This window comes from Penicillium subrubescens, assembly GCF_028828155.1.
Source record: "Penicillium subrubescens strain IBT 31985 chromosome Unknown utg000001l_segment0_segment0, whole genome shotgun sequence".
In the NCBI taxonomy this organism is placed as follows: Eukaryota; Fungi; Ascomycota; class Eurotiomycetes; order Eurotiales; family Aspergillaceae; genus Penicillium; species Penicillium subrubescens.
In genome coordinates this window covers 1,663,392-1,687,854 of record NW_026643151.1, presented here as the reverse complement: position 1 = coordinate 1,687,854, position 24,463 = coordinate 1,663,392, and the positions used below count along the sequence as shown (strand labels likewise).

Here is a 24,463-nt window from a genome sequence, read left to right as displayed (position 1 = left end):
GAGCTGGATCACTGCTTAGCGCGGGTCATAGGGTAGTCGCCGCCGTGCGCCACAGGGGTTGAGTACGAGCTGCGCTGCCGGTGGCCAAAGGGAAGCTGGCCGGCATCGAGGGGCTCGTAATTTTCGGCGTTGATGTCGCGGGTGTTTTTATTGCGGTGGGGGTATAGCGAGCGACCGGAGCAGCAGCACACGATGAAGGACCAGAAGATCAATGCGCCAAGGGAGAAGACGACGGCTAGCCACGTGGCAGTATATATTTGCTTACCTACGGATAGAGAGATTCCGTAGGCCTTGAGAGTTGTGCGGAAGGAGTCGAAAAGGGAGATTAGGGCAGTAGACGTGACTGTCGCGGCGGTAGTGAAAAGGAAGGCTAGGAGAGCGACCACAGTAGCGATATAGCCACCTAAGCGGCTATAGATAGCGAAGAACCCGACGAGAATCTCGGCGATGATCATAATGAATGCCGCGATATAGGCGATGAACATCCACTTAGAGACTGTCTTATAGACGTTTAAGTCGTGGTTAAACTCCTTTGATAACTTGTCCATGGTAGTAGAGTTCAGACCCCAAACCGAGAGAGGGTTGAAGTTGAACTCGTTCTCAGGCTTAGAGCATTCTTTTACGGTGGTCTTGTTATTCTTGACATCACCGTCGCAGTAGCCCCAAAGACCAATCTGGTAAAAGTCCGCTAGGGTCCTATCTGCCTCGATTTTACTGAGGACATCGGAGACATCATAGGAGCTCACGCTTGTGATGTTGTACTGGTTGGGGGTGTTTTGAATTTCGGCTGTCGTTTTGGATCCCATACTGCTGGTGTCTTGGAGATCAAACTATAAGAGTCATATCGTTAGCAGAATATTCCCGAGACTAGGGGCCAGTGCACGATAAGTATTCAACGTACCAACAGGAAGTAAAGATTGCTCAAGGTGTCGGAACTGGGCTTGGTACAGCCCAAGGCGACTATGATAAGACATATCAGGGAGACGATCCTAAGCACATAGGGCGTGGAAGATCCACGCGATCCGTCTAGTTTGGCCCGTGATGAATGAAGTGAAGGGTATCTCGGGTTGGCGTCAATGGTAGATAAAGAAGTAGCAGAGAGATGACGGTTGGAAGATTGGATGGGGAGTAGAAATGCCAGGAAACGCGGTAGGTCTAGGGATTTTATCCTTTCCTATGATCGGAACGTCACCGAGCATCCTCATCCTCTAAGTGTACACCGTCGTCCCACATTAGGTAACGACGATTCGAGCCTCCCTTGCCCCTTAGGCGGGTGAGGCATAGCCTGCTTACGCCAATTTTGATAGAACTTAAAGTATATACTACTTGAGCCCAGGCACGTTTATCTTTACCCGGGTCAGCACTAAACCGAAAAAGGCAATTGGGTTTGCCCTTCCAGCATCTTATGGAAACGTATTGATTTACCTTACATAATAGATTGTTGATGATTGTGTGTGCGAACAAGGTCGTTTTTTATACCGACTACTACTGCACGCTTGAAAACAGTCCTCATCCTCTCTCGTTTATCTCCTAGCAACTCCTCCTAGTGTACCAAAGTCCAAACTCTTCAATCTTTACCGAAAGACCAAGTCCCATACAGTTGAGCGTAGGATCACCATCTTGCCCAGGCTCCCTCATTTGGTGCTTGGCGGCGATGGAGTTTCCACTCCTGCGGCTACAGTAGTCTTAACCCTTCATATCTCGATCAAATCTAGCGTTGATAATCCACTCTTGGCACTTGCTATTCCTATGTTCTAATTATTATCAAGATTGACTCTACCAGGGCTGAGTTCTCTCTGCTGACGAACTCGGTTTAAGGGCTAGTATAGGTCATCCAGGTTCAGAACTAGATTGAGCTACAACTAAGGCTTATATAAGCGCGCTTTGAATCGTGTGAGATAGCCTTATTTATCTAATTTATAGGCAAATACCTATCTTATATTAATAAATTAGTAGCGAGGGTAATTAGACTATTTAATATCCGTATAATTCGTCTCGTGTACGTATATAACTAGCTATACGCTAATTAGTTCGAATACGCGTATATTAAGAACTTATTAAATTCGATCTATATAGTGTAGCGAAATTAGCTCTCGAAAGGGTAGGATAGTGCTAGTAGAATTAATAAAATTAAGATCTTTAGTCAATTACTTTAGTCTAGTAGGAAGGCCTACATAAACATAGCAAGATTAATATAAGGGGGTTTGTTCTTATCTTAATCTCGGCCAGTCATACACGCTCCCTGTTTAAAGTCTTTCTCTCTTTTTCTCACATCCTGATCTTGATCTTCTCGAATTTTGGAATGATGCTCATCAGCGTCGCCATACCGGCGAGGGCGATGGAAAGTGCGAATACGATGTGCAGGCTCTGCATGTACGAGAGCACAATTCCCGGTGTGGCCGAAGCAGGCAGTGAGCTGCGGAACCCCGTTGCGCCGCCACCTACTATAATCGATGGATCGATATTTGGCACGTTCACGACGAGGCGCTGCACAAGCTTGTTCCCGAAAATAGATTGTGCCGCGGAGATGAAGATTGCGCCACCTATCATTTGGAAAACTTGGACCAGTCAGTACTCTCGCCCGCACAATCTTGAAGTTCAACACTTACAAAGGGTGATGGCCGTGACATGAGAGACCTCATTGATCTCACAGGTGGACTGAGCAACAATTATTGGAATTTGGAAAGTCAATCCCATTCCGAACCCTGCTAGGACTTGGTAGCCGATCCACTGAGAAGAGGGTGAATCGATCTGAAGCGTGTAGAGCAAGCCAGTGCCAACCGTGGCCATAGCGCTCCCGATAACCAGGATGGGTCCGTAGTGGCCGAAGGTCGATATGAGGCCACCCGAAATGACAGTTGAGAGTGCTGGGAGAATCAGCTATGCGATCCAAGCACCAAGTACTACTTTGAAAGATTGACTCACAGACTGCTACTATCATTGGAAGATTTTGAATGCCAGATTCCTCTGCAGATACACCATGGATAGCCTGGAAGTAAATAGGCAGGTAATATAGAAGAACGAAAAAGGTACCCGAGAGGCTTAGCCTCCTGTTAGCCATAATTCTTGCTAAATTGGACGGGCAGCGGACTCACAAGATGGTATAGACACAAACACCAGCCAATGTTCTCTGTGTCAATTTACTAAACTCCAGTTGGGCTCTCGCGCCCTGCCACCACTCGTTCAAGACAAAAAGAATGATGCAAACCCCGAAGACGACCAGGAGTGCGATCACACTTCCGGAGTTCCACGGCTTGGTGACGCCAGCCCACTCCATGGCAAGAAGATAGCAGATCATACCGGCAAGGATGATTGCAGTTCCGGGAAAGTCCATTTGCAAGATTTTCTCCTTCCAAGTGGCGTCAACGGGCTTCGCTGCCGCCGGGGTTTTGAAGAATATGAAAATTACAATCGCAGAGCATATGCCAATAGGCAGATTTATGTAGAAGCTGAACTATTAGTTAGCCGGAGTAACGAACTGATCCCATATGTGCGAGAAGCTTACCACCAGCGCCAACTAACGTGATCAGTGAAAGCTCCACCGATAAGAGGACCGACAACGCTGGCACATCCATATGTAGCTCCGAGGATTCCTGTAAAGGCGGGCCGCAGACGAGGGGGCGCAGCGAGAGCAATGATCGTATAGCACCCTGAAGCAAGGCCAGCAGCACCAATGCCTGCTATAGCTCTTCCAGCAATGAGTGTGTTGCTGTTGGGTGCGACGCCTGCAATGTCCTCTGTTAGATCTTGCTCACACATGGATGGGTGTATGGGACTTTACCGCAAAGTAGACTTCCGAGCTCAAAGATCGAGATGGCGACCACGAACCCCGTTTTGAGAGGGAAGTACCTGTAAGCCTTTCCCCAGACGGATTGGAAAGCTGCCAGAGTAACGAAAAAGGCCGAGCCGTACCAGCCAATCTGATCAAAACTATGGAACTGGTCGGTGATGCGAGGAATGGCCGTTGCAATGATGGTCTGTGGGTGATATTAGCTGGGATTGTTTCGAACTACCTTGATCTCAAAAAAAGTTACCATGTCAAGAGCAACAAGGAAAACACTCAAAACGAGAGCCACAATCACCATAGCCAAAGCGAAGCCTTTAGGATGCTCTTGGGGTCCCTCGTCAGGGCTACCTACGCCCTTCTCGCCATCTTCAATTTGTTTCTCATCTTGACTTGCGGCCATTTTGTCGATGTCCGGCTTCTCGCTTGGCGGGCGACTGCTCGAGGTTTGAGACATGGCTGCTGAAATCTCTAGGAAATTACAAATTCGCGAGAATCTAAAAATTCAAGGCTGATGGGCCTTGTTATGTCGTTTTAAACTACGAGCCAACTGTCTGGTTGCTAAGTCCGATATTACGGCCGCTTTGCATATCCACCCTTGGGCTTGAGTCTACATTTCAGCCGCAAGTGTCAGCCTTACAAATTGTGAGTCAATACCATTCATCCGTAAATTTGGTCCGTTGATTAGAGTTTAATATAAGCTTATTGTACTCCGTAGATATTATCGCGTTTGGTCGAAGTGAACTCGTCCGAAAATTTTGGACCGAGTTTTCATCCCCGTAAGGCGCCCCGAGCTAACCTACAACGCGATTTGCTATTGTAGATCTTAACTTTCTGCTACTGTACTTCGGTACCGGAGATTTATTCTTAAATCCGAGTCTGACAAATGAAGGGGTTCGAAAGTAGGGGTTGTTCGACCGTGAATTCGTGATTCAACATCGAACAAGCGCCTTCCGCCCTATCGGGCTTGAGATCACCCGTGGCTAGCTCGACCTCACACCAGAGTGCCTCCGTACTTTTCAGGCTGGGAAGGCATATTTGCTTCACAATTTAGAAGGTGAGATTGTACTTGTTCTGATCCGAAGGTATGTGTTCTCGTATGCTACTTCATGTCCTTGGGTGCGAGCCAGACATATTCTGGACTCATGTCGGCATGATGTTGCCCCGAATACGGCGACCCACCATCGATCTGAATCAGGAATCCTAATCAATATCCTCGCCCTTAATGGAATCCAGGTCGTATTCGGAGTCGGACTCGATTTTGATGGGGACAGCCGCTGTCGTTCCTGGCCGAGCGAAGTGGTCCTTTTAAGAGCGTTGAAGAAGTCTGGACGGTTGAAACTTGTTAAATTTTACTATAAAACATTTGCTTTTACTACTTCAGAACTAGTTCGTTCTGGTTGGTGGGGAAGGGGGCTTGAATGGACTACTTTGGGACATCCTGGAACGCGGTAGAACAGCTCATTGCAGTGGATTCGGTAGAGACCTTCAGGCTACTTTGGACCAGTAATAATGGTTTAGAACCCTTCAAATGCTAGAGTTGTACCTCAAGAGTCAGTAGAGGAAGGTTGAGTTCCTCCTTCGACTTGAAGCTGGCGTACCACTTGAACGCGACTTGGCATGGGCTTATGCATTGGATACTGCTATTGGAGCGGTGCTGTTCTGTCTTTGACAAAGACAGGGATGCGATAAGGGAGAAACGTCTGGGAATTTACTGGTATTGTGAGAACAATAGGGTTCGATTGGCTGAGAAAGTGAGCCTTTACTGTAATACTGTAACAAAGGAAAATTGGATACCCAAGGCCGCCTGGCTGAGACTTTTAGTACCAGAGAGACTCCTAACTATCTATCTTGCAAAGGGTATTAACTCTCTTCCCACTCACTCACTATCTAGCTCCGTGTCTCAGCAACCTACCCATTACAACTAGGTACTGATACCTGCCCATACATATCATCTTCCTGTCCTGGCAATGAGCTCGATTGTCCATGTTTACGACTTGGATCAAGGCGCCCAACATTATCTCATCGCTTCAGCAAAATCAGGCCCCCCAATTCGACGATACTAGAAAACCGGTTCCCATCGAAAACGCGCCATTCTTATCATGACATGGTCTACGGTGGCATTCATGACGTGTGACACATACTAGAAAGGCTACACCAGCTCGGGTTCCTGCCGAACGGCGAATTTGTCGGGACGAGACCTTTGAGGAAGTTGGCGAGGACTTTTCTTGGAGAATAATCTACAATTAGAAATGCATAATTCACACAATAATCGTACATTGGACCTAATCACTATTGCTTAGCCACTTCTCTGCTGAGTCCGTGACCTAGCGCATCGCTGAAGAGGTGTGATATATCTATCCAAGCTTGTCGCAGACAGGTCGTATCTATATCTGTAAAATGATTCCCAATTTGCCTCAGGGTCCAATTCTTGCTTTTAAGCTCACGCAGCTTTCGTTTCTCTGTTGAATTGAGCTTCTGTCGGGGCATATTCCTCGTCGAACTGTTCGAAAAATGCCTAATCGGCTGTTGTTTTGCCTGGGCTCTAGTAGAGGTTTCCTGACATTATTGACAAGTTTCCCACTAAGAGGTGTAATTCTATCGGTGGGGCCTTGATGGGTGGAAAGATTGCTTTTAGTCTTATTCTCCGTAGAAGAATATATACTATTGCGTGACGTGATGATCGGGTCGTTGCTGCACGAGCTTTTCTTCCCCTCAGTCACTTTAATTGAGGCAAAGCTTGTGGTAGGTACTTTCAGACTGTACAATTTCAGGGACGTCACTTCCGTAGCCTCTTCTGTGGCCTTGACCTCGATTAGAGGTAGACTGAGAGTATGTAACTCTTTAGTAACCCGGTCACTAGGTTGGTATACATTATTTACGTAGTGATCAGCCGGCCCGGAAGTACTAGGAACAACCGTCTCAAGACTAGGAGTGGGTTACCGATGGTACTTTGAGTATAAGAATAGGGGTGTACTGCATAATCGAATGATTTAAGTTTGATATCCTCCTCACCCAGAGTTTCAAGAAAATCTATTTCTATAGAATCTTGATTATAAAGCCGGGGTCTCTGAGCTTTGTCGACTTTTGATGGCTCGAGTATTCTGGGATTAATGACTTCTAATCTAGGAGTTGTTAGCTGTGAGTTGAAGGGAGAACTAGCTGCGGAAATGCTTGATCGAACTGAGCCACTGCTGTCGTTCTCTGTTAGCATATCACTTAGGCTTGAGGGGTAATTTTCCTTTGGATACTCCCCCCACGAAGCGTAGTAATATTAGTATAGGCATAAAAAAGGCCTTTAATGATTAAGGCTTATTTTTGCGCGGATAGTGGTCGAAGCGAAGTCTTTTAGCCTTACTCTGTCTCTAACAAGAAATTCTACGTCTCTACCCTATAAACCTACTTCCACTTTCTTAAGGCTTAGGACTGACTTAGCTATAAAGCTTTGCTTATAAACAGTGTCGGAAGCTACTCTCTTTGTCGAAAGTTTAACCACATCCGTAAGTTGGCTGCGTTCTTGTAAAGATATACTCTATAATTCAGGATTGAGGCTTGTCAATCAGGTAGAAGAAAGGAACCAAGACAGAATGATGCAGAAAGGTCAAAGCCTGTTTCTTGAGGAACCGAAGACCTCTTTTCCATAACCCCATTTGTATACAATCTTGTCTTTCGAAACAGGAAGGAAATTTATCCTAGACAACAGAGGGGAATCAAGAGAAACATAAGCTTCTCGCAGGGATCTTCCTGGCCGAGGTCTGGCATCGTAGCAGCAGCGAAGAGCCGACGGGTTACTGCCGAAAGGCCGCTGATCTGTCAGCCGGAAACCTAAGGCGTCCAGATGCGAATAACCTCATGTCAGATGTATCATAACAGGTAGTAACCAAGTAATAATATACAAGTAATCGCGAAGAACTAAATACTGTAACGGGCCAGAGCCCGGTGATGAACCATGTGAGCCATAGCCTCAGTCGTTTTGACAGGCGAGGAAGAGTCGGAAATACTGCTTAGTAAATCATACTGCGCGCCAATTGGAGATCAACAAGTCTGAATTGCTATAACTTAATGCCCCTAACTAGTTAGTTAGTTAAGCCAGGATGATGACTGACATGGCTTGGCTTGGCGGGTGCAGAGTCGTGGTGGTTAAGATTGATGGGGCGGTCGAGCGGCGGCCAGGTCATGGAAATCATTACGGGTGAAATGGCGGCCGTTTGTGGCGCTAGGGGCTGCGATTTCACAGGTTCTTATGTTCTATATGTAAAATCGTTTCTCCAACCTAGATATCATGGATCCATTGTACCTAACCTCCAGTATATCCGATTTGAAAATGAAATGGTCTGTTGTGAGAAAGCACAAGTTGGCGTGCGATTGGCCTCATCCTAGGTCTAGTTGAGTAGATCAAGAAATGACCAAGGTCAAATTTCAAACGTGTGATTTTCACTATTTATACAAAATCTTCATCGCTCCATTTAAATTCTATCGCCCATAATCCAACACAAAATGCAAAAAAAAGTGTACGAGAAGAGATCGGTCCCGAAGAGATGAGTTGTGAGATAGATGTATGAAACCCCAAAAGCACCTCCCTTTTTTTTTTATGGTGTCTGGGCGCTGGGGTATACCGACATGTAAACATAAAGTCCGAGTCTATTCCTTTTTCTGGGACTTTGATTCCTCCACCTCCTCCTCTTCTTCCAACTCCTGCTCCTCTACTTCAGGCTCAAGTTTGTAGAGTTCCTCTGGTGGAACTGCCCGCGTAGCAGGAGCAGGGACTTGGTCTCCGCCACTCATCTGCCATTCCATGAGCTTGGTGAAAGCTCCGCCGGGGCGAGAGCTAAGCTCCTCGTAGGAGCCTTGCTCAGCGACTGTGCCATCAGGTCCGAGCACGATAATGGTGTCAGAGCGCTTGATGGTAGAAAGGCGATGGGCGATGCTGATGGTGGTGTTGTTACCGCGGAGAAGAGCGGCCAAGGCACTGTTCACCAGTGTCTCGGATTCGGCATCAAGGGCAGAGGTGGCTTCGTCGAGGATCAGAATATCCGGCTCCTTGATCAAAGCACGGGCAATGGCAATACGCTGCTTCTGTCCACCGGACAGTTGCGCGCCGCGAGCTCCCACATGGGTATCAAGTCCATCGGGCTGTGATTTGGGTTAGCATTGTAGGTATCACATTACGAGCAGGTTGACTTACGAAGTCACTGATAAATTGACAGTTGGCCTTGCGAGCTGCAGCGACAATCTCGGAGCGCGTGGCATGAGGCCGGCCATAAGAGATGTTCTCAGCAATGGTTCCAGAGAAAAGAACAGGCTCCTGGGCGACCACACCGATCTTCCGTCGGAGCGACTTGGCATTCATATCTTTGATGTCATTTCCGTTGATGAGGACTCTGCCTCCGGTTGGGCTGTAAAATCGAAGCAGGATGGACCCAATGGTTGACTTGCCACCTCCAGAAGGACCGACAATAGCGACGTTGGTTCCTTGAGGGATCTCAAAATTCAAGTCTTTGAAAATCTTCACCGCAGGGCGAGTTGGGTAGCTGAAGGAGACATTCTCAAATCGAATAGGTCCCCGTGCAGACTCAACCTTGATACCCTTGGTTGGATGGATAGTCGGCTGGCGATCCTGGAGCTCGAACAATCGGCTTGCAGCACCGACACCCTTCATGAGCTCGGAGTAGAAACTTGAGAGGCCAAACATGCTGGAACCAGCATAGGCAGTGTACATCAGGAATGATGTCAGCTCTCCGATGCTGATGGCTCCTGATTGGACCATGCCACCTCCGACATAAAGCAAAGACAGAATAGTCATGTTGCCCATCAGACCAGTCTGCAAATCGATTAGTATAAGCTAAAAATGATTGAAATAAGAAACTTACCGAGCTGAAGAATGTCGCACTGATCAAAGACTCCTTCTTGCCGAGGTCGAAGATCTTACGCACTTGGGTATTGTATCGGTTGACTTCAAGAATCTCACCCGCAAATGACTGACTAGTCTTCACGTTACCCAAGCGCTCCTCAGCAATCTTCGTCAATGTACCCAGGTTCTTCTGGATTTTGCGACTGAGATTGCGGATAGAGCGTCCATAGAAGAGCGCACCCAGACCGATTGGAGGCAGTAGGAGGGCCAAGATACTGGAAAGCTTCAGACTCGTATAGGCCATCAGAGTAAACCCGGCCACACCGCTAACACCAGCCCGAAGACCATCAGACAAGTTCTGCGTAATGCTCTTGCCAACAATGATGGTGTCCGAGCTCAGGCGAGAGATCAAATCACCGACACGGTTGGCATCAAAGAACTCGGCGTCTTGAACGAAAGTCTGACGGAAAAGCTTGGAGCGCAGTCTCGCGACAATTCGTTCACCAACGATACGGAGGATAATGATACGACCGTAGTTGGCAGCGGCGCCCACGAGCAGGATTCCACCAAGAGCAGTATAGAACATAGGGATGCTCAAGCCAAACAGCTTGCCACCGCCCTCTTCTTCACTCTTTGTAGCTCCATCCATGATTCTACCGATTGAGAAGGGAATGGACATTGTGATAGACGAAGAGACCAGCAAGAAGAAGAAAGCGAACCCGAGCGCCTTCGCTTCGGGTCGCGCAATCTTGAACAGCCGCCAGATTTCCGCGAAGCCGGATTTCTTGCCCGAGGTACCATCCTTGGCCAGCTTGGCCCGGAGATTGACCTGCGCAGCTTGAGCAGCCCTCTCCGATAGCTCGAACCCTTTATCTTCGGCATCTTCTCCGTCCTTTTCCGGAACCGGGTGAGTGTTTGCCTGGGAGCTGTTCGAAGGTGGCGAGGAAGGCGAGGGCGGTTTCGCTTGGTAGAGATGTGGCGATGAGCTCAAGGACCGTATTTGTGAAACAATTTGAGATGTAGATGAGGTATATTGGGAGTTATGTTGGCGAAGCAGAAGGGGGACCTCGGCTGGTCGGACAGAACTACCGACTCTGTCGCGAAGAGTTCCTGAGGCAGTGGTATACAGTCGGTTGGCGCCGTTGGATTCGCCGATTTGAGAAAAGCTTCGACTTGCCAGAGGCAAGCTGTCACGAAGCACAGCACTTTGCGATCTTAAGGCCGGCCGAGGGCTGACGCCCGAGGCCCAGGCCGGTAGCCGGAGACCGCGCATCTTTCGGAATTGAATTGAGCGGTCAATGGGAGGGGATAGATGTTATCACCGAGAAGCGTCAAAGAAGGCCATTATCATATGGAGTGAGAATTAGCGATACCGCATGTTCCACAGTCCTCAAGTCAACTCCCCGAAGCATGTGGAGTTGCGAGATCGCACGCCCCCGTTCTCCGTCGGCAGACCTAATTGCGATTCTGCCAGTTACCACCGCCTATGGAAGCTGTTCGAGAGCTTTCGATGCGCTTGTCTAGAATATCTTCCTAGAACCAACTTTCTCCCGTTGACTTTCATTTCACGGTGAAGACCTTGTATGCGCTTCTTTGTGGGTTAGTTCAGTCACTACAACAGCGCCTTCTCACCGATTAATTTGAAGATTATTCTCCGCTGATACCCCGCCTCACTTAACAACCCCGCGAGATTTACCCCCACGTGCAAGATGGTCCTTGACTACAGCAAGTGGGATGCACTGGAGCTATCCGATGACTCGGATATTGAAGTGCACCCCAATGTCGACAAACGGTCTTTCATTCGGGCCAAACAGGCTCAGATTCACCAGCAGCGTGAACAGCGCCGTCACGATATCAAGACCCTAAAGTACGAGCGCATTATCAACGATGGCCTACTCTCCCGCATCGACAAGCTCCTAGATTCTCTCAAGCAGCATGAAGACTCCTCAGCTTCCCCCGAGCAGTTCATTTTCCAGACCATCATGGAGTTCGCCAGCAATCCTACCGAAGACCAGGTCCCGCCACCCCCAGAGGGCGTCCACACCCACGAGAAGGAACAACCCAAATACTCGCAGATGATGAGCGCTTTGGTAGACCAAGTCAAGAAGGAATTTGGAGACTCTAAGCCCGACAATATGTTCAAGGCTTATATCACTGGCGTGCAAGGACACAAGGACAAGGTGCAGGGCTTGCAGAAGGAGTTGTTGACGAGATTGGCGCAGCTGGAGAAGGAAGAGAGCAGCAAAATCACCAGTGAAGGCCTGCATGATGGCTTCAATTCTTCATACGTGCCCAAGGCCGAGCCAAAGGCTAAAGCTGCGGCGCCAGCCAAGACATCCGAGGTGGAGCTCCTCAACCCTGGTGCTGGAAGCTCCTCGGCTGCCCAAGCTGAGGAAGATGACGACGATGATCCGGCCAACATCGAGATCAGCCCATTGGCCAAGCGATTCGCAAAACTCAAGGCCAATGACTACACTGCCTACCAAAGATTCATCACCGAACACCCCGAAATCGTTGCCGAGAAGGAGACGGATGGTCTGCTTGTTGAGGCCTTCAACAGCCAGCTTAAGGGCGAGGAGGCATACGCTCGCCAATGTGTGCACCAGGGACTGCTCTTGCAGTACTGCCGTTCCCTCGGCCCCGATGGTATCAAGCTGTTCTTCGGCCGGTAAGTAAGCCCCTGCCTGTCTATTGTAGACTCTAGCTAACACATTCTATCGCAGTATCACTACCAAGGAACATCGCGCTGCAACCTTGTTCACCAATGATGTCAACGACACCTACAATCGCATCAAGACCCGCGCAGCTGAGCTCAGCAAAGAGAAATCGAACGACCCAGCTGGTGTTGAGCAGATCCAATTGCATGCGGTTGACCCCAACACCAAGATTACTATCAACATCCCCGCAGCCAACAGCGAGGAGCCTATTGAGATCGAGGCCCGCAAGATTTTCGATGCTTTCTCACCGGAGCTCCAGAAAGCATTGCTATCCGAGTCTCTGGACGAGGTCAACAAGGTTCTCGGCAAGATGACCGTCGAGGAAGCCGAAGTTGTTGTAGAGCAACTGGGTGAGAGCGGTATGCTCAGCTTGGAGGAGGGAATCATTGATGGTACCACGGAGGAAGGTCAAAAGAAGTTGGCTGAGATTGAGGCTGAGGCTAAGCAGGATGTCGGCGAGGCTGGTGGGGATGTGACTGAGTTGGACTAAGCATAAAATACCCACAAAATGATGAGATACACTGCAATGAGCAACGAATGAAATAACGTGTCTTTGTCTCTACATCCTACTCCCCATACGCATACCAAGTTTGGTTGACCTTGTCGCATTACCCAGCATGAATGAAACTAAGAAGATTTTAGATGGGATTTCTTGATATTAACGTTGCCGTCAGTCTGAAAAATTTATGTTACACAGATCTCCTAGGCCGCTTCGCTGCATGGAGTGAAAGAAATTCATGGGTGAAATAGACGAATGGGGCAAAAACAAATCATAGACGAAGTACCTGGTGAATGAAGAAAAACAAAAACGAGCCCCAAAAGAAAACGTGCGACTGAGGCATTGTTCCCAAAACTAAAGATGTCAAAGATGGAAAGGCGCGGAGTCTGCACACTCATGAGCGTGAGCGTGAGCTTGGGTAGAAACCCGGAGGTTGTTGCAAGCCCAAAGCCCAGCATTGTCGAGCTCCTTTGCCTCTCCATTGTTTCATCGCCCACGTTTAGACACCGCTGGCACCGGGGGCATCCTTATCCTTCCGCAGATCGACCAGCATCTCACGGAAACGATGCTTGCCAGAGCTGCTGTCGCCGCCAGCGGAGCCCTTGCCCGAAACGTCGACCAGCTTGGCAATGCGCTCCCAAGAGGTACCACCAGCAGAGGTGTCCTCGCGGCTGGCCAGGAACTGTTCAGCCTCGGCGCGGGCCTGGGCCTTTTGCTTGTCGATCTTGTTATTGTAGGCAACGTAGAAGTCGTCGATATCCTGCTTGGCCTTGCGGAGGGTGGCTTCCTTCTTCTCCTGGGAAATCTCAGCGCGACGGGCGAGCTCGGCATCGCGCTTTTCACGCCACAGACTGTATTCGAGCGCAATTGTCAGTAACATGTAGGAATGAGAGGGATAACCGACAAGCGGCCGACTCAATGCGCCCGCATCATGACAAAGGTTGAGAGTAGACCACTCACCGAATAGGCTCAGGCTCCTCCTCATCGTCCTCCAGAGAAGCAGATCCAGTGGCAGGGAAAGGGGAACCGGTTCCGGTGATTGTACCGCCAGGGGCAACTCGCTGTTCAACGAAACCACCAGGTCAGCGCATCCCATTTCTCCAAAAGAATCCAAGAAGTAATTCGTACCTCGTTCTGTGCCTGGGTCTCTACCGAGGGGAAGGAAGACTCAAATTGTCCAAGCTCCTCTGCGGGGGTGTCGTCACCTCCGCCCAGTAGGTCATCTCCGCTGCCGACGGCCGCAATGTGGTCCTGAGGGGTAGCGAATTGGTCGGCATCCTCTCCAAGAGCGGCGCGCTCACGGGCGAGGAAGTCATCCTCAGAAGCGCTGTTCTTCTCGACGACCTCAGTCTGGCCTAAACACATGGTGTTAGTTGTAATTGCACGGATGAGGGCGGTGGGTATGTAAGTGAGCGGAGCGTACCCTCAGAGAAGTCCTCCAAGGAGGGGAAGCGATCAGCCATGGTGGATGTCTGGAGTGGCTGAATATCCCTGTTGACAATCCGGATTTCGATGCGGAGGTTGGTGGACGGAAGAAAGTTGGAGGAGGAAATGAGGGGAGCTTGATGTGATCGCGGGTTGTTGACAGCTGGAGCCGGCGAGGCGGCCAGAGAGCATGGATCACTGCCATTTCCAGGCGGTGAGCATGTCTTCCTAATAGATAAAGGCGGTGAAAATGATGATGCTGAAGCACGTGATGCGATAAAGTGATAAAGGCGATAAAGGCCAGGCGGTGAGCGGGGAGAAGGCGGTGAAAAGTTGGAAGGGGTGTTTAAAGGCGGTGAAAGCGTTGGGGAAAAGTCGGAGGAGAAAGGCGGTGATCAAGGCGGCAAACAGCTTAGGTTTCAGTTGTTACTTGGAGGACAGCTTCACTTAATTGATCGTGCAACGTCAACAGCTGCTGAGCGGAAATATTTGACTCGGCCTTTTTGCAGGTGCTTTGTTTGGGCCAGAGTTTGATTTCCCCTAGCCTAAGTCTACACCGCTCTTTTACCATCAGGACTCAATTATTACTATTACTTTCTCAACGTTAATCCGACTGATTACCCTCTTCCGTCCTCCCCCGTCCACCCTGAACACCCTCTATCCCGAGACTCGGTATCGGACTGCCTAACACAACCCAAGCATGGCCTACACAGATGATGCTGTGAAAGCAAAGCTCTCGGCTCTGAACGAGACCCAGGAGAGCATTGTTACTGTCGCGCAATGGGTCATGTTTCACAGGTTTGTTTAAACATTGTCATGATATGCAAGTAAATGCGCTGACTTGGATCTGTGTTTTCTTTGTGTAGGCGCCACGCTGAGAAGACTGCTCAGATCTGGCTTCAGAAGATTCGTGACTCGCCGCCCCCTAAGCGATTGAACCTCGTCTACCTGGCGAATGGTATGTAAACACGCCTCAAAAAAGCCTCGCCGCATGAGCTGACCCTACTATAGAGGTCGCGCAGCAGTCTAAAGCCCGTGGAAAGGAAGATTTCCTGATTGCATTCTCGCCGGTTCGTTGTCATCATACTGCTGAGACGCGCCACTCGCATCGCTAATGCTTGATTAGATCGTTGCGGAGGCTACAGCGGCTGCATACAAAGGCTCGTCGAATGACATTCAGCAGAAGATCCGTCGAGTTGTGGATGTATGGAGACAGCGCCATGTGTTCGAAGGCCCGATTCTGGATGCCGTGGAGGCTCGTGTAAACGGTAAGATCAGCATACACCTGACTTCTTGAAGACATGGCTTGAATCGTGTGACTAAACTTCCTGATGCTACTAGATATTGACAAGAACCGCCTGACTACCAAGAAACAACCTCTCGGCGGCTCGTTCTTCAAGGATTCCTCTGCGGGATCTACTCCGTCTGAACTCCAGCCTTTGGTCCCCCTGCAAGTCGCTCTCACAAAAGCGGCCATCACTTCCAACAGCTCGGCCACAACTGCCAATACCGAGTACGACAAGTTGAATGACCCACAAGCCCCCAAGATAACCCCTGCAGTGCATGCAGCACGCCTCGGCACCCTTCTCAAGGCACTCGCGCATGCCGAGAATTCCGTTTCAGAGGTCATCAAGTCGCGGCGCGCCCTGATCGACGGGCTCGAGAAGTTTCTCGCAACCAATCGCACTGAGCTTGAAAAGGAGGAGTCTCTCGTGGCACAATTCGGAGATAAAAAGGTGGAGACGGACACAAAGCGGCGCGAGGTTGAGGACGCAATCATGCGTGGGTATCAAGATGACTCTTCTTTCTCTGCGCCTGGGCAGGGTAATGGAGGCGAGGAGCCTCCTCGTCCTGAAGTTGAGGCATTGACTCCTCCCCCCATTGAGGCTATCACACCCGTTGGATCACCCAAACCCGAGCAGTCACACGCTAGTCACGGCCCGTTCACAGAAGATGCCCCGCTAAGCCTTCCACATGGCCTCACTCTTCAAACGGACAATGATATGGAATTCGATCCATCCAGTATCTCTCCCGGGGGTGAAAACGACTTTGATATTGGTGTGAACGGGGCAGCTGCCAAGAGACGCAAGACGGCGCATGAGGAGGACTACGCAGAGTTCGCTGGTGGAGACTTGGATGCCGATGTAGCGGCTATGATCGCTCAGGAAGGAAACCAGTGATACACGAGTGATTTCAGTCTGGTGATTCGTTTTATTTCACATTGTTTGTATTATGGAACATTTGTACGGGTTCTGTCCACCACCCATTGTCGACTGTCAGAGGGGTATTCATTGTTGATGGGTCAAATCGAAGATATCCAAGTTTGTGTTAGGTATTTACTGAATTCATGTTGATGTAACACTTTCTTTGTAACGTGAAGTCTACTAGTATGACATAGCGTGTTCGAACAGTAACTGGGCATGAAAATCTTCCTCCCATTGGTATATTAAGTAGTTGCCAACATGCACGCTGAAGAAAAACAATCATCGAAATATATCCGGATCTATCCAGCGATCTCGAGAGAATCGCCTGGATGTCGGATGTCTCCTTACCCTGTCAACCGAGGCCAGCACAGACCTGATATTATTCGAGGACTCCTCTTCAGGTTCTGGGGCGGGAGAGCTGTGCTTCTTCGGTTTCACCACCAAAAAAATAATCAGACCAATGACTACGAGAGCGAGCAGGAGCATGACCTTTCGCTTCGTGGAACGTCGTTGGTAGTTCGTAGCCTGTAGCCCGATGTTAGTGCTCTTTCATTCAGATTCACAATTATAAATCGGCGGAGGATGAGATTTTTGGTGAAACGAAGAGACGAAACTTACTACTTTAAGTTCCTTCTCTGCAGCCTTGACCTCGGTGCCCATCCGCTCCACATTATAATCAATGCGATCCAGCATCGTCCCTTGATCGATGATCATGGTTTGCAGCTCGCGGAAGATGTCAGATAACTCAATAATACCCTTTGCAATGTCATTGATTTCACGTTCTCGTTGCGCGATGGCGGCATCGTTTTGACCCGTGGCTCGTTGTTGAGTTTGCATTAACATCGTCTGCGAGAATGATTTGTCCACTTCCGATTCCATCAACGAGGGATCCGTGAACGGATTTTGTACTGGAGTTGGTGAGCGGTCGAATGGTGTCGAAAGGCCTTCCAGATCTCGTAGTTCTATTCAAGGAATAGTCAGTTAGCTTGAAGATCGATGCGCCTAGCCCCCGCAAGGACATGTAAACTCGACCGGCAACGAGCGAAGACTCACTCTTGAGATAAGTACTCTGCTTCTTCCGGAAGCGAGCACTCGATTCCTGAACTCTGGACGCAAGCGAAATCTGTATGTTCTTCGCCATAGTCTCCTCGCCGCTGGTTACTCCACCTTGCTGCTTGGCCTCGCGCACCATCATATCAATCCGCTTAATAGCATTCTGACAGGTATGAAAGCTGCGCGTAATATCCTGCGTCAGACGCTCAATCACACCCTCATCCTGCCGCCTGAGATCTTCATCGCCGAATCCGGGCAGCAGGTGTTTCTGGTGCAGCTTATCCAGCTCCGCGGACTTCTGCGCAATATCCGCTAATAGCTCCGAGACTTCGTCTTGTACGTCAACCCAGCGCGGAGGCAGGAGGTCCATCTCGATCACCATGTCGCCATCTTCTTCGAAACCGCCCGTCTCGGAGATGAGGCGCCGGCTTTCTTCCGGCTGGGAGGGTGCGTCGAAGCCATTGGAGGCACCGAAACGTGGCTTCTTGGCGGGGTGGTGGGCGAAGGATTGGCGGTAGGATATGTAGCTGGAGATAGGCGCAATTGAGTTAGTATCTGGATCTTCTCGGAAAGCTGGTGAGGGCCAGCGCAGGCAGTAGGTAGCTAGTTGGGATAGTCGTACAGATTGGTGCGATCCCGCCACATCGTGGCTGAGGAGCGTGGGAGGGTGGGTGCTGGAGGTTTATCGAGGGAGTATTTTAGAGTCTGCGAGTTTCATGTTCAAATGACGAGGAAGGCGTGGAGGCAGAGTTCCTCTGGGAGCAGTCGGAGACGTTGTAGGGTTGAATGATGAGGCCGATCTCAGCGGAGTCGAATCATCCGGGAAGCTAGCTCTCCACTGCGCAGGGGTTCCGAAAGGTACGGTATTCACCCGGTAATTACGATGGTCGGTGTCAATGATAATGTTAGCGTGGTACTTTCACCCCTTCTTCATGACTAATACCCTCTCCAACCGCCTTCCGAATAGGGATTAGGGCAATACCATATGTTTCAAACCCTTCCACCTAGCCACCTAGCCACCTACCTTCCTACCTACCTACCTACCATGGAGACTAATCACGAAAGATCCGATCATACCCCCCAGGCCCCCCAGGCCCCTCATACCCCTAGCCATAAAGCTAGTCGTGATCAGCGCATCGCAGCGCGTACACTGCGCGCTCAGGGGCTTACCTATAGCCAAATTGCATCAAAACTGGGCATTACCCAGCGTCAGGTCCAAAAGGCTTGCACTGATGAGAGGCCTACACCACGTAAGGCCCCTGGCCGAGGTCGAAAGCTATCAGAAGAACAGCTTGATGAGATAATCGAGTTTATCTCATCTTCGAAAGAGACACGACGGATGCCGTACTCTAGGGTTATAGAAGAACTACAACTCCCTATTAGTTCTGTCACCTTACGAAGGGCCTTAGCTAGACGTGGATATCATCGATGTAAGGCCCTTCGAAAGCCTCCTTTGTCCGACCGTACACGAGCACTGCGTCTAATCTGGGCGCTAGAGCACGTTAATTAGACGCGTGAGCAGTGGGAAAAGATATTATGGACTGATGAGACCTGGGTTACATCGGTCTATCATCGACGGATCTATGTTACGCGTCGGGCTGGTGAGGAATTTGATGATACTTGTATACGAGAGCGAATTTCTCGTGCACCTGGCTGGATGTTTTGGGGCTCATTCTATAATAATAAGAAAGGCCCTTGTCTATTTTGGGAGAAGGAATGGGGCACTATTACTGCTGCTCGATATACAGAGCGAATTGTGCCTCTTATCGACGGTATGGTTTCGCTGGCTCGCAATCATTTAGATCAACATCTAATTGTAATGCAAGACGGCGCACCATCTCATCGAAATCTCTTAACTATTGAGGAGCTTCACGATCGTGGGATATACCCTATCGACTGGCCACCGTATTCGCCAGATCTTAATCCAATTGAGAAGGTTTGGGATTGGATAAAAGATTGGATCGGTGATCGATATTTGAAAGACTATGATCGTAAGCTATCTTATGATCAGCTACGCGAGGCTGTGCGAGCTGCTTGGGATGCGATTCCTACAAGCTTTTTAGACCAGCAGATTGATCTGATGCAGAAGCGCTGCCAGGCTGTTATCGACGCGCAGGGGGGTCATACACCTTACTAGGCGGTAATATATTGTATTATAGTGGTTTAATTACGTGAAGTCGTAATAAAAGGGTGGCAGAATATTAGTCATGAAGTAGGGGTGGAAGTACCACGCTAACATTATCATTGACACCGACCATCGTATGCATCTTCCCCGGACTCACATGGCCACTCGACATCATCAGAATTACTGGACCTAGACTCCTAAACCACTATTATTGTATCATCTCACCTATATCTTGTTAAGATAAGTTATTATTCTAGGTTGTCATTCATCTTACTTGAATGGCCTAACCGTTTGTAATATAGTTACCCAACAATTACCTACAGTGGCAGTCCAAGTCTGTGTAGAAGCGAGCCAACCAGGCAGATATGGTGTCATCCTTCTCATTTGAAAGGGGTTTCCAAAAGTTTTTCGAATCATCTTTTTCGATGGCCCAAATACCAGCTCTTTGGTCTTTCGTCAAACTCATGATTTATTAGGTGTTTCTGAAAGATTATCGGGGGGTTCAAACTTAGAGAACCCTATTGTATGTCTTCACCTTCGTATTACCAAGATATCAGCCCGTATATCAAGCTTTTGAGCAATAAATTCTTCGAAATAAACAGGCAGGATAGATGTTACGTTGTCAGAGGCATATCTAGAGGAGAATCAGGGACACATTCATTAGGGAATTGCCGAAGAGGCATACTGTCTCCTGATCGGATAGCCTATATCGCACATCATACCACAGATCCAAAATCAAAGAAATGAGCCTTTGAATGTTATTCATAGCATTGATATTAACTGACCCTTGGTGCTAGCTAAACCCAAAGACCTGGTTATCAGTACCAGTAGTTGGTAAAAAGCCCTGCAGTAGCGAAGTAGCAGTACCAGAGAGCGAGTGATAAGTAGGCTAAAGCAGCTGACGTGACAGGGAGCCAGTAGCATCATTCATCGCTAACTAACTCGTATCAACATGTGGACAGTAAGCACTTAAATAGTATCTAGATTACAACCTCAGGCAAAGAATACACTCAATGCTTGTACATCTGCTTTGTTGGCTACGTATACACGCCGTTTGGGCAGCTCCAACGGCGGCACTGTTGAGACAAGTATGACCTCGGGATGCATGCAGTGCTGCTTTGAACGCACTAGCTTTGTTAGTAAGGTTGAGGCTACTTTTGATTCTGCCCAACACAAGACCATCACCCGTAACGTAGGTTGGTTGGGTAGAAAGGGCATGCATGAACCTAGCATGTCGTTTGAAAGCTAGCGCCGTAAGACGCGGGGTCAATGACACCATCTCGAGGTATCGTGGATCTAAAGTGTCTCTTGACTTGAGTAGCTATGCGAGTAAATCACAACTAGAAGCACCATGATACCAAGCTTTTTGCGGTCCGCCCGGCGCCATCAGCAACCGAGCTATGGGTTGAGACACAGCTTGCTACATAGTATAATGCAAAGCGTGAAGAAAGCATGGCAGATTCTAGGCAGAGAGGTTCACTATCAACCCGGGTGGACTAACGAAAAGCGCCTGCAGCTGTCAAGGTCCCACATTTCAGCTGAGAAGTGTTAAGAGGAACCAAGTGCAGAGGTCAGATTCAGCCCTGCTGGACCACAAGCGCAACTATCTGGTATCGTATTTACTGCTTTTCTTACCGCTGTGCTCTTTGGCATTTGTTTGCCTGTTGTTTCCCGAGGAAGTAATTGACCGCTTTCCACTGTAAGCTCTGTTATTGGCTGTTACCTCCAGGCACACTCATCATGTGCGGTAAACTCTCGTATGGCACATCAGCCACGGTGTAAACTATCCATTGTGTACACGGTAAGGCAGTCAGGCCAAGAAGTGTAAGGCTGGCCCAGCGGCTTTCCCCTTAACTTCGCTCCCCACCATCATCATCCCACTCCCCTCATTCTCATCTCTCCTCTCGACCTCTCTACCTTCTTCATTCCACCATCCTCATTCACCATGGTATGACCACCCTTAGCCTTCATTCCGTTCTGCCCCTTCCCCTATCTGCACACCCCTTTAGGACTCGAACGTCCCCCCGCTTTGCGGGGCAAACGATCTTGGTATTTGGGACTCCCTAACTAACAAACACCTTCGCATTTGCATATAGGCCGATTCTCTGACCGAAGAGCAAGTCTCCGAGTACAAGGAGGCCTTCTCCCTGTTTGTGAGTCCTCTCCGACGCGTTCATTGACAATCCCCGATCGAAAAAAAACACAGTAGACTGACCAGCGCGGGTGTCCCGCTTGTGAACAGGACAAGGATGGCGATGGTGAGTCCAGTCTTTCCCCGATAGCTCGGGCGCTCAATCCAAAGAAGCGGTCTTTGGGCCATTGGAACTTGCGAGTATTAAAAAAAACAGAATGACTGAACTCGTATGCTATCAATAGGACAAATCACCACCAAGGAGCTCGGCACTGTCATGCGCTCGCTCGGCCAGAACCCCTCCGAGTCTGAGCTGCAGGATATGATCAACGAGGTCGATGCCGACAACAACGGCACCATCGACTTCCCCGGTACGCTATCAATGCCTCAACCATAATTACTGCTATTTCTCGCTCAAGCCCAAGACTAATTGATTTTCGTGCCCCCGCAGAGTTCCTCACCATGATGGCCCGCAAGATGAAGGACACCGATTCAGAGGAGGAGATTCGGGAGGCGTTCAAGGTGTTTGACCGTGATAACAACGGCTTCATCTCCGCTGCTGAACTCCGCCACGTGATGACCTCCATCGGCGAGAAGCTGACCGATGATGAGGTGGACGAGATGATCCGCGAGGCGGATCAGGACGGCGATGGTCGCATTGACTGTACGTTCATCCGAAATCCCCTTTCTCACGAGATTTGAAGCCAATCCTATTGCCTAATCCATATACTAACCATCACCGATTGCAGACAACGAGTTCGTCCAGCTCATGATGCAAAAATAAACGACCCTCTTTCGCCCTGTTTCTCCATCTTTAGTTGAACTCGCGGTGTTTTTACCCCACCAATAAGGATGTTTCTCTCTTCCATGTCTTCCTTTTCTCCTTTTCCGATGCCAGTCTGCAGTCTATGGTCGATGCTGGCTCTAAGCTATGGCTTGGATGAATCATGATCAAGCGTGCTTGTTGAAATGCAGATAACACGTTCTGGATGCGGTGGATAGATTGGGACAGCGCTCTGGATTGCGTTTCCATAGTGTACAACTATGGACTTGATTCTTTTTTTTATCTCACCATTCACATCACACTCTAGATGGCCGTGTATTTCCCAGATATCCGATTTCTTGTAGTGATCATCTGTGGGCCGTATTACTTGCGCTATCACGCCGCGTAGCATCCAAAGCAAAGCCCGCACGGAATGATGCTCTATTTTTTGCACACGCTCTCCTCTACCGATTAAACCGCAAAACCTCCATATACTGCCTAGCAGCATCTGTCCCCGCCGTAGGATCAACATCATCTTCAAACGGCACACTCCCCACCCCAACCAACATCCCAATCTCATCTCGGACCTTACTCTCACCATCTCTATTCCTCTTCCTCGCCTTCCCAAGCTTCTCCTTAACCTCCTTCCCAACCCCAGGAAGCAAAATAGCCTCCTTAGCCCCCGAAACCCCCAACCGGCCCCAAAACTCCCGAATCAAAGACGCAGTAGCCACATATTCAGCATCAACATCCGCCTCCTCAAGCGCACAAATTGACATATCAACCCCAGAATCCACATCCTCACCACCATCACTCCTGGCCTGCTGCATGCCCGAAAGCGAGTCCACGACCGACGGTCCCCGCCATTCAATCTCAACAATCGACCCACGCGCCCGCGCTGCCGGAAACGTCTGCCGCACATCACCCATTCGCACCCGGAAATCGCCCACGTCGTAGACAACTCCGTTCGGCACGGTGACCGTTAACCGGTGACACCAGAATGGCTGGCACGCGTACGTGAAGTGCTGGAAAAGCGTCTTATATGCCGGCGGCGGTACGGTAGTCATAACCATCGGCATGTCAGCTGTACTCGCGCCAGATCCCTGGCCCGGCGACGCAGCGATGGCAACCGGCGTCGGTGACCCCGCGGGAGACGCCGCGTTAGGCGGGTGAAATGGTTTCTCGGTTGGCTCGGACGTGTAAATGAAGCCGTGGGTTGGGTAGTGGCTTAGTGAGAGGAGTTGCATGTAGCGGGGCTTGCTGGGGGGTTGGCCTTGGTTTGTGGATTGGGGGAGTAGACCTGGTGTGTCGCGCATGAGTTTGTGGTCTAGGAACCAGCGGCCGATGGGGATGAGGTCTTCATCGGTGAAGGAGGCGCGGACCCGCTCTGTGAGGGTTGTGAGGGTTGTTGTGGCGTTTGGGGTTGTGGGGATGAAGTAGACGCTGGGGGTATGTTAGTTTTGGGGTGGAAGGGGGTTGGTTGGATTAAGGTGATGGTTTTTACCCTGTAATTGGCATTTTGAAGAGATGGGTTGTATGGGGTCTTTGGAGAGATGTTGGTGGGTGGTGGTTGAAGGAGGGTGAGTTGAAGGGTGACTGAGCTCTTGAGATGCGGACGTCCAGCAGTCTCTAATATGAAGATCTATCAAAGAGTCTCTGAGGCAGATATGTCGAGCAAATTTGGACCCAGTTGACGAGTTATTTAGAGCTGGAACCCAGACGTAAGTGAGCGTAGTGGCTCTCTTTTCAGATGCTTATATAGGCTGGTATTATTGCAGCGCAGCTTTGAATTCTGTAACTTGGTCAGCTTCGTATCTCACAGGATCATAATTTAAAGACCTACCTAGCAAGTGATATTATACAATGGCAAAGTTGCGCTACTGAATTTGAGAATCTTCGAAGAAAGTGATC

The 24,463-nt window shown here is 49.5% G+C and overlaps 8 protein-coding genes across 8 annotated transcripts; 3 read left to right on the top strand and 5 right to left on the bottom strand.

Annotated features, from left to right (window-relative positions):
• Positions 1–8: 8 nt before the first annotated feature.
• N7473_000529 (major facilitator superfamily transporter) lies at positions 9–4,241 on the bottom strand (the record flags this gene model as incomplete). The annotated part of the gene is made up of 9 exons (XM_057146469.1): positions 9–830; positions 902–960; positions 2,328–2,543; positions 2,610–2,867; positions 2,926–3,041; positions 3,096–3,449; positions 3,506–3,725; positions 3,782–3,977; positions 4,035–4,241. The coding sequence occupies 9 exons, from the start codon at positions 4,239–4,241 to the stop codon at positions 9–11; spliced, it is 2,448 nt and encodes an 815-aa protein (XP_057014355.1).
• Positions 4,242–8,425: 4,184 nt separating this feature from the next.
• mdr2 (ATP-binding cassette permease mdr2) lies at positions 8,426–10,908 on the bottom strand (the record flags this gene model as incomplete). Its single annotated transcript, XM_057146468.1, has 3 exons — positions 8,426–8,917; positions 8,970–9,605; positions 9,655–10,908. 3 exons carry the CDS (start codon positions 10,906–10,908, stop codon positions 8,426–8,428), a joined length of 2,382 nt encoding a protein of 793 aa, XP_057014354.1.
• A 436-nt stretch (positions 10,909–11,344) lies between these two features.
• On the top strand, positions 11,345–12,842 carry N7473_000527 (Hsp90 co-chaperone CDC37; the record flags this gene model as incomplete). Its single annotated transcript, XM_057146467.1, has 2 exons — positions 11,345–12,303; positions 12,359–12,842. 2 exons carry the CDS (start codon positions 11,345–11,347, stop codon positions 12,840–12,842), a joined length of 1,443 nt encoding a protein of 480 aa, XP_057014353.1.
• Positions 12,843–13,350: 508 nt separating this feature from the next.
• Positions 13,351–14,314, bottom strand: N7473_000526 (clathrin light chain CLC1; the record flags this gene model as incomplete). Its single annotated transcript, XM_057146466.1, has 4 exons — positions 13,351–13,702; positions 13,812–13,912; positions 13,980–14,206; positions 14,275–14,314. 4 exons carry the CDS (start codon positions 14,312–14,314, stop codon positions 13,351–13,353), a joined length of 720 nt encoding a protein of 239 aa, XP_057014352.1.
• Positions 14,315–14,976: 662 nt separating this feature from the next.
• Positions 14,977–16,456, top strand: N7473_000525 (CTD-interacting domain-containing protein; the record flags this gene model as incomplete). Its single annotated transcript, XM_057146465.1, has 5 exons — positions 14,977–15,074; positions 15,143–15,234; positions 15,288–15,346; positions 15,403–15,544; positions 15,618–16,456. 5 exons carry the CDS (start codon positions 14,977–14,979, stop codon positions 16,454–16,456), a joined length of 1,230 nt encoding a protein of 409 aa, XP_057014351.1.
• A 201-nt stretch (positions 16,457–16,657) lies between these two features.
• Positions 16,658–18,178, bottom strand: N7473_000524 (t-SNARE syntaxin TLG2; the record flags this gene model as incomplete). The annotated part of the gene is made up of 5 exons (XM_057146464.1): positions 16,658–16,660; positions 16,829–17,005; positions 17,099–17,442; positions 17,534–18,060; positions 18,156–18,178. The coding sequence occupies 5 exons, from the start codon at positions 18,176–18,178 to the stop codon at positions 16,658–16,660; spliced, it is 1,074 nt and encodes a 357-aa protein (XP_057014350.1).
• A 3,425-nt stretch (positions 18,179–21,603) lies between these two features.
• On the top strand, positions 21,604–22,573 carry N7473_000523 (calmodulin; the record flags this gene model as incomplete). The annotated part of the gene is made up of 6 exons (XM_057146463.1): positions 21,604–21,606; positions 21,755–21,811; positions 21,901–21,916; positions 22,035–22,160; positions 22,241–22,453; positions 22,539–22,573. 6 exons carry the CDS (start codon positions 21,604–21,606, stop codon positions 22,571–22,573), a joined length of 450 nt encoding a protein of 149 aa, XP_057014349.1.
• A 443-nt stretch (positions 22,574–23,016) lies between these two features.
• On the bottom strand, positions 23,017–24,070 carry N7473_000522 (uncharacterized protein; the record flags this gene model as incomplete). The annotated part of the gene is made up of 2 exons (XM_057146462.1): positions 23,017–23,995; positions 24,057–24,070. 2 exons carry the CDS (start codon positions 24,068–24,070, stop codon positions 23,017–23,019), a joined length of 993 nt encoding a protein of 330 aa, XP_057014348.1.
• Between the last annotated feature and the right edge of the window lie 393 nt (positions 24,071–24,463).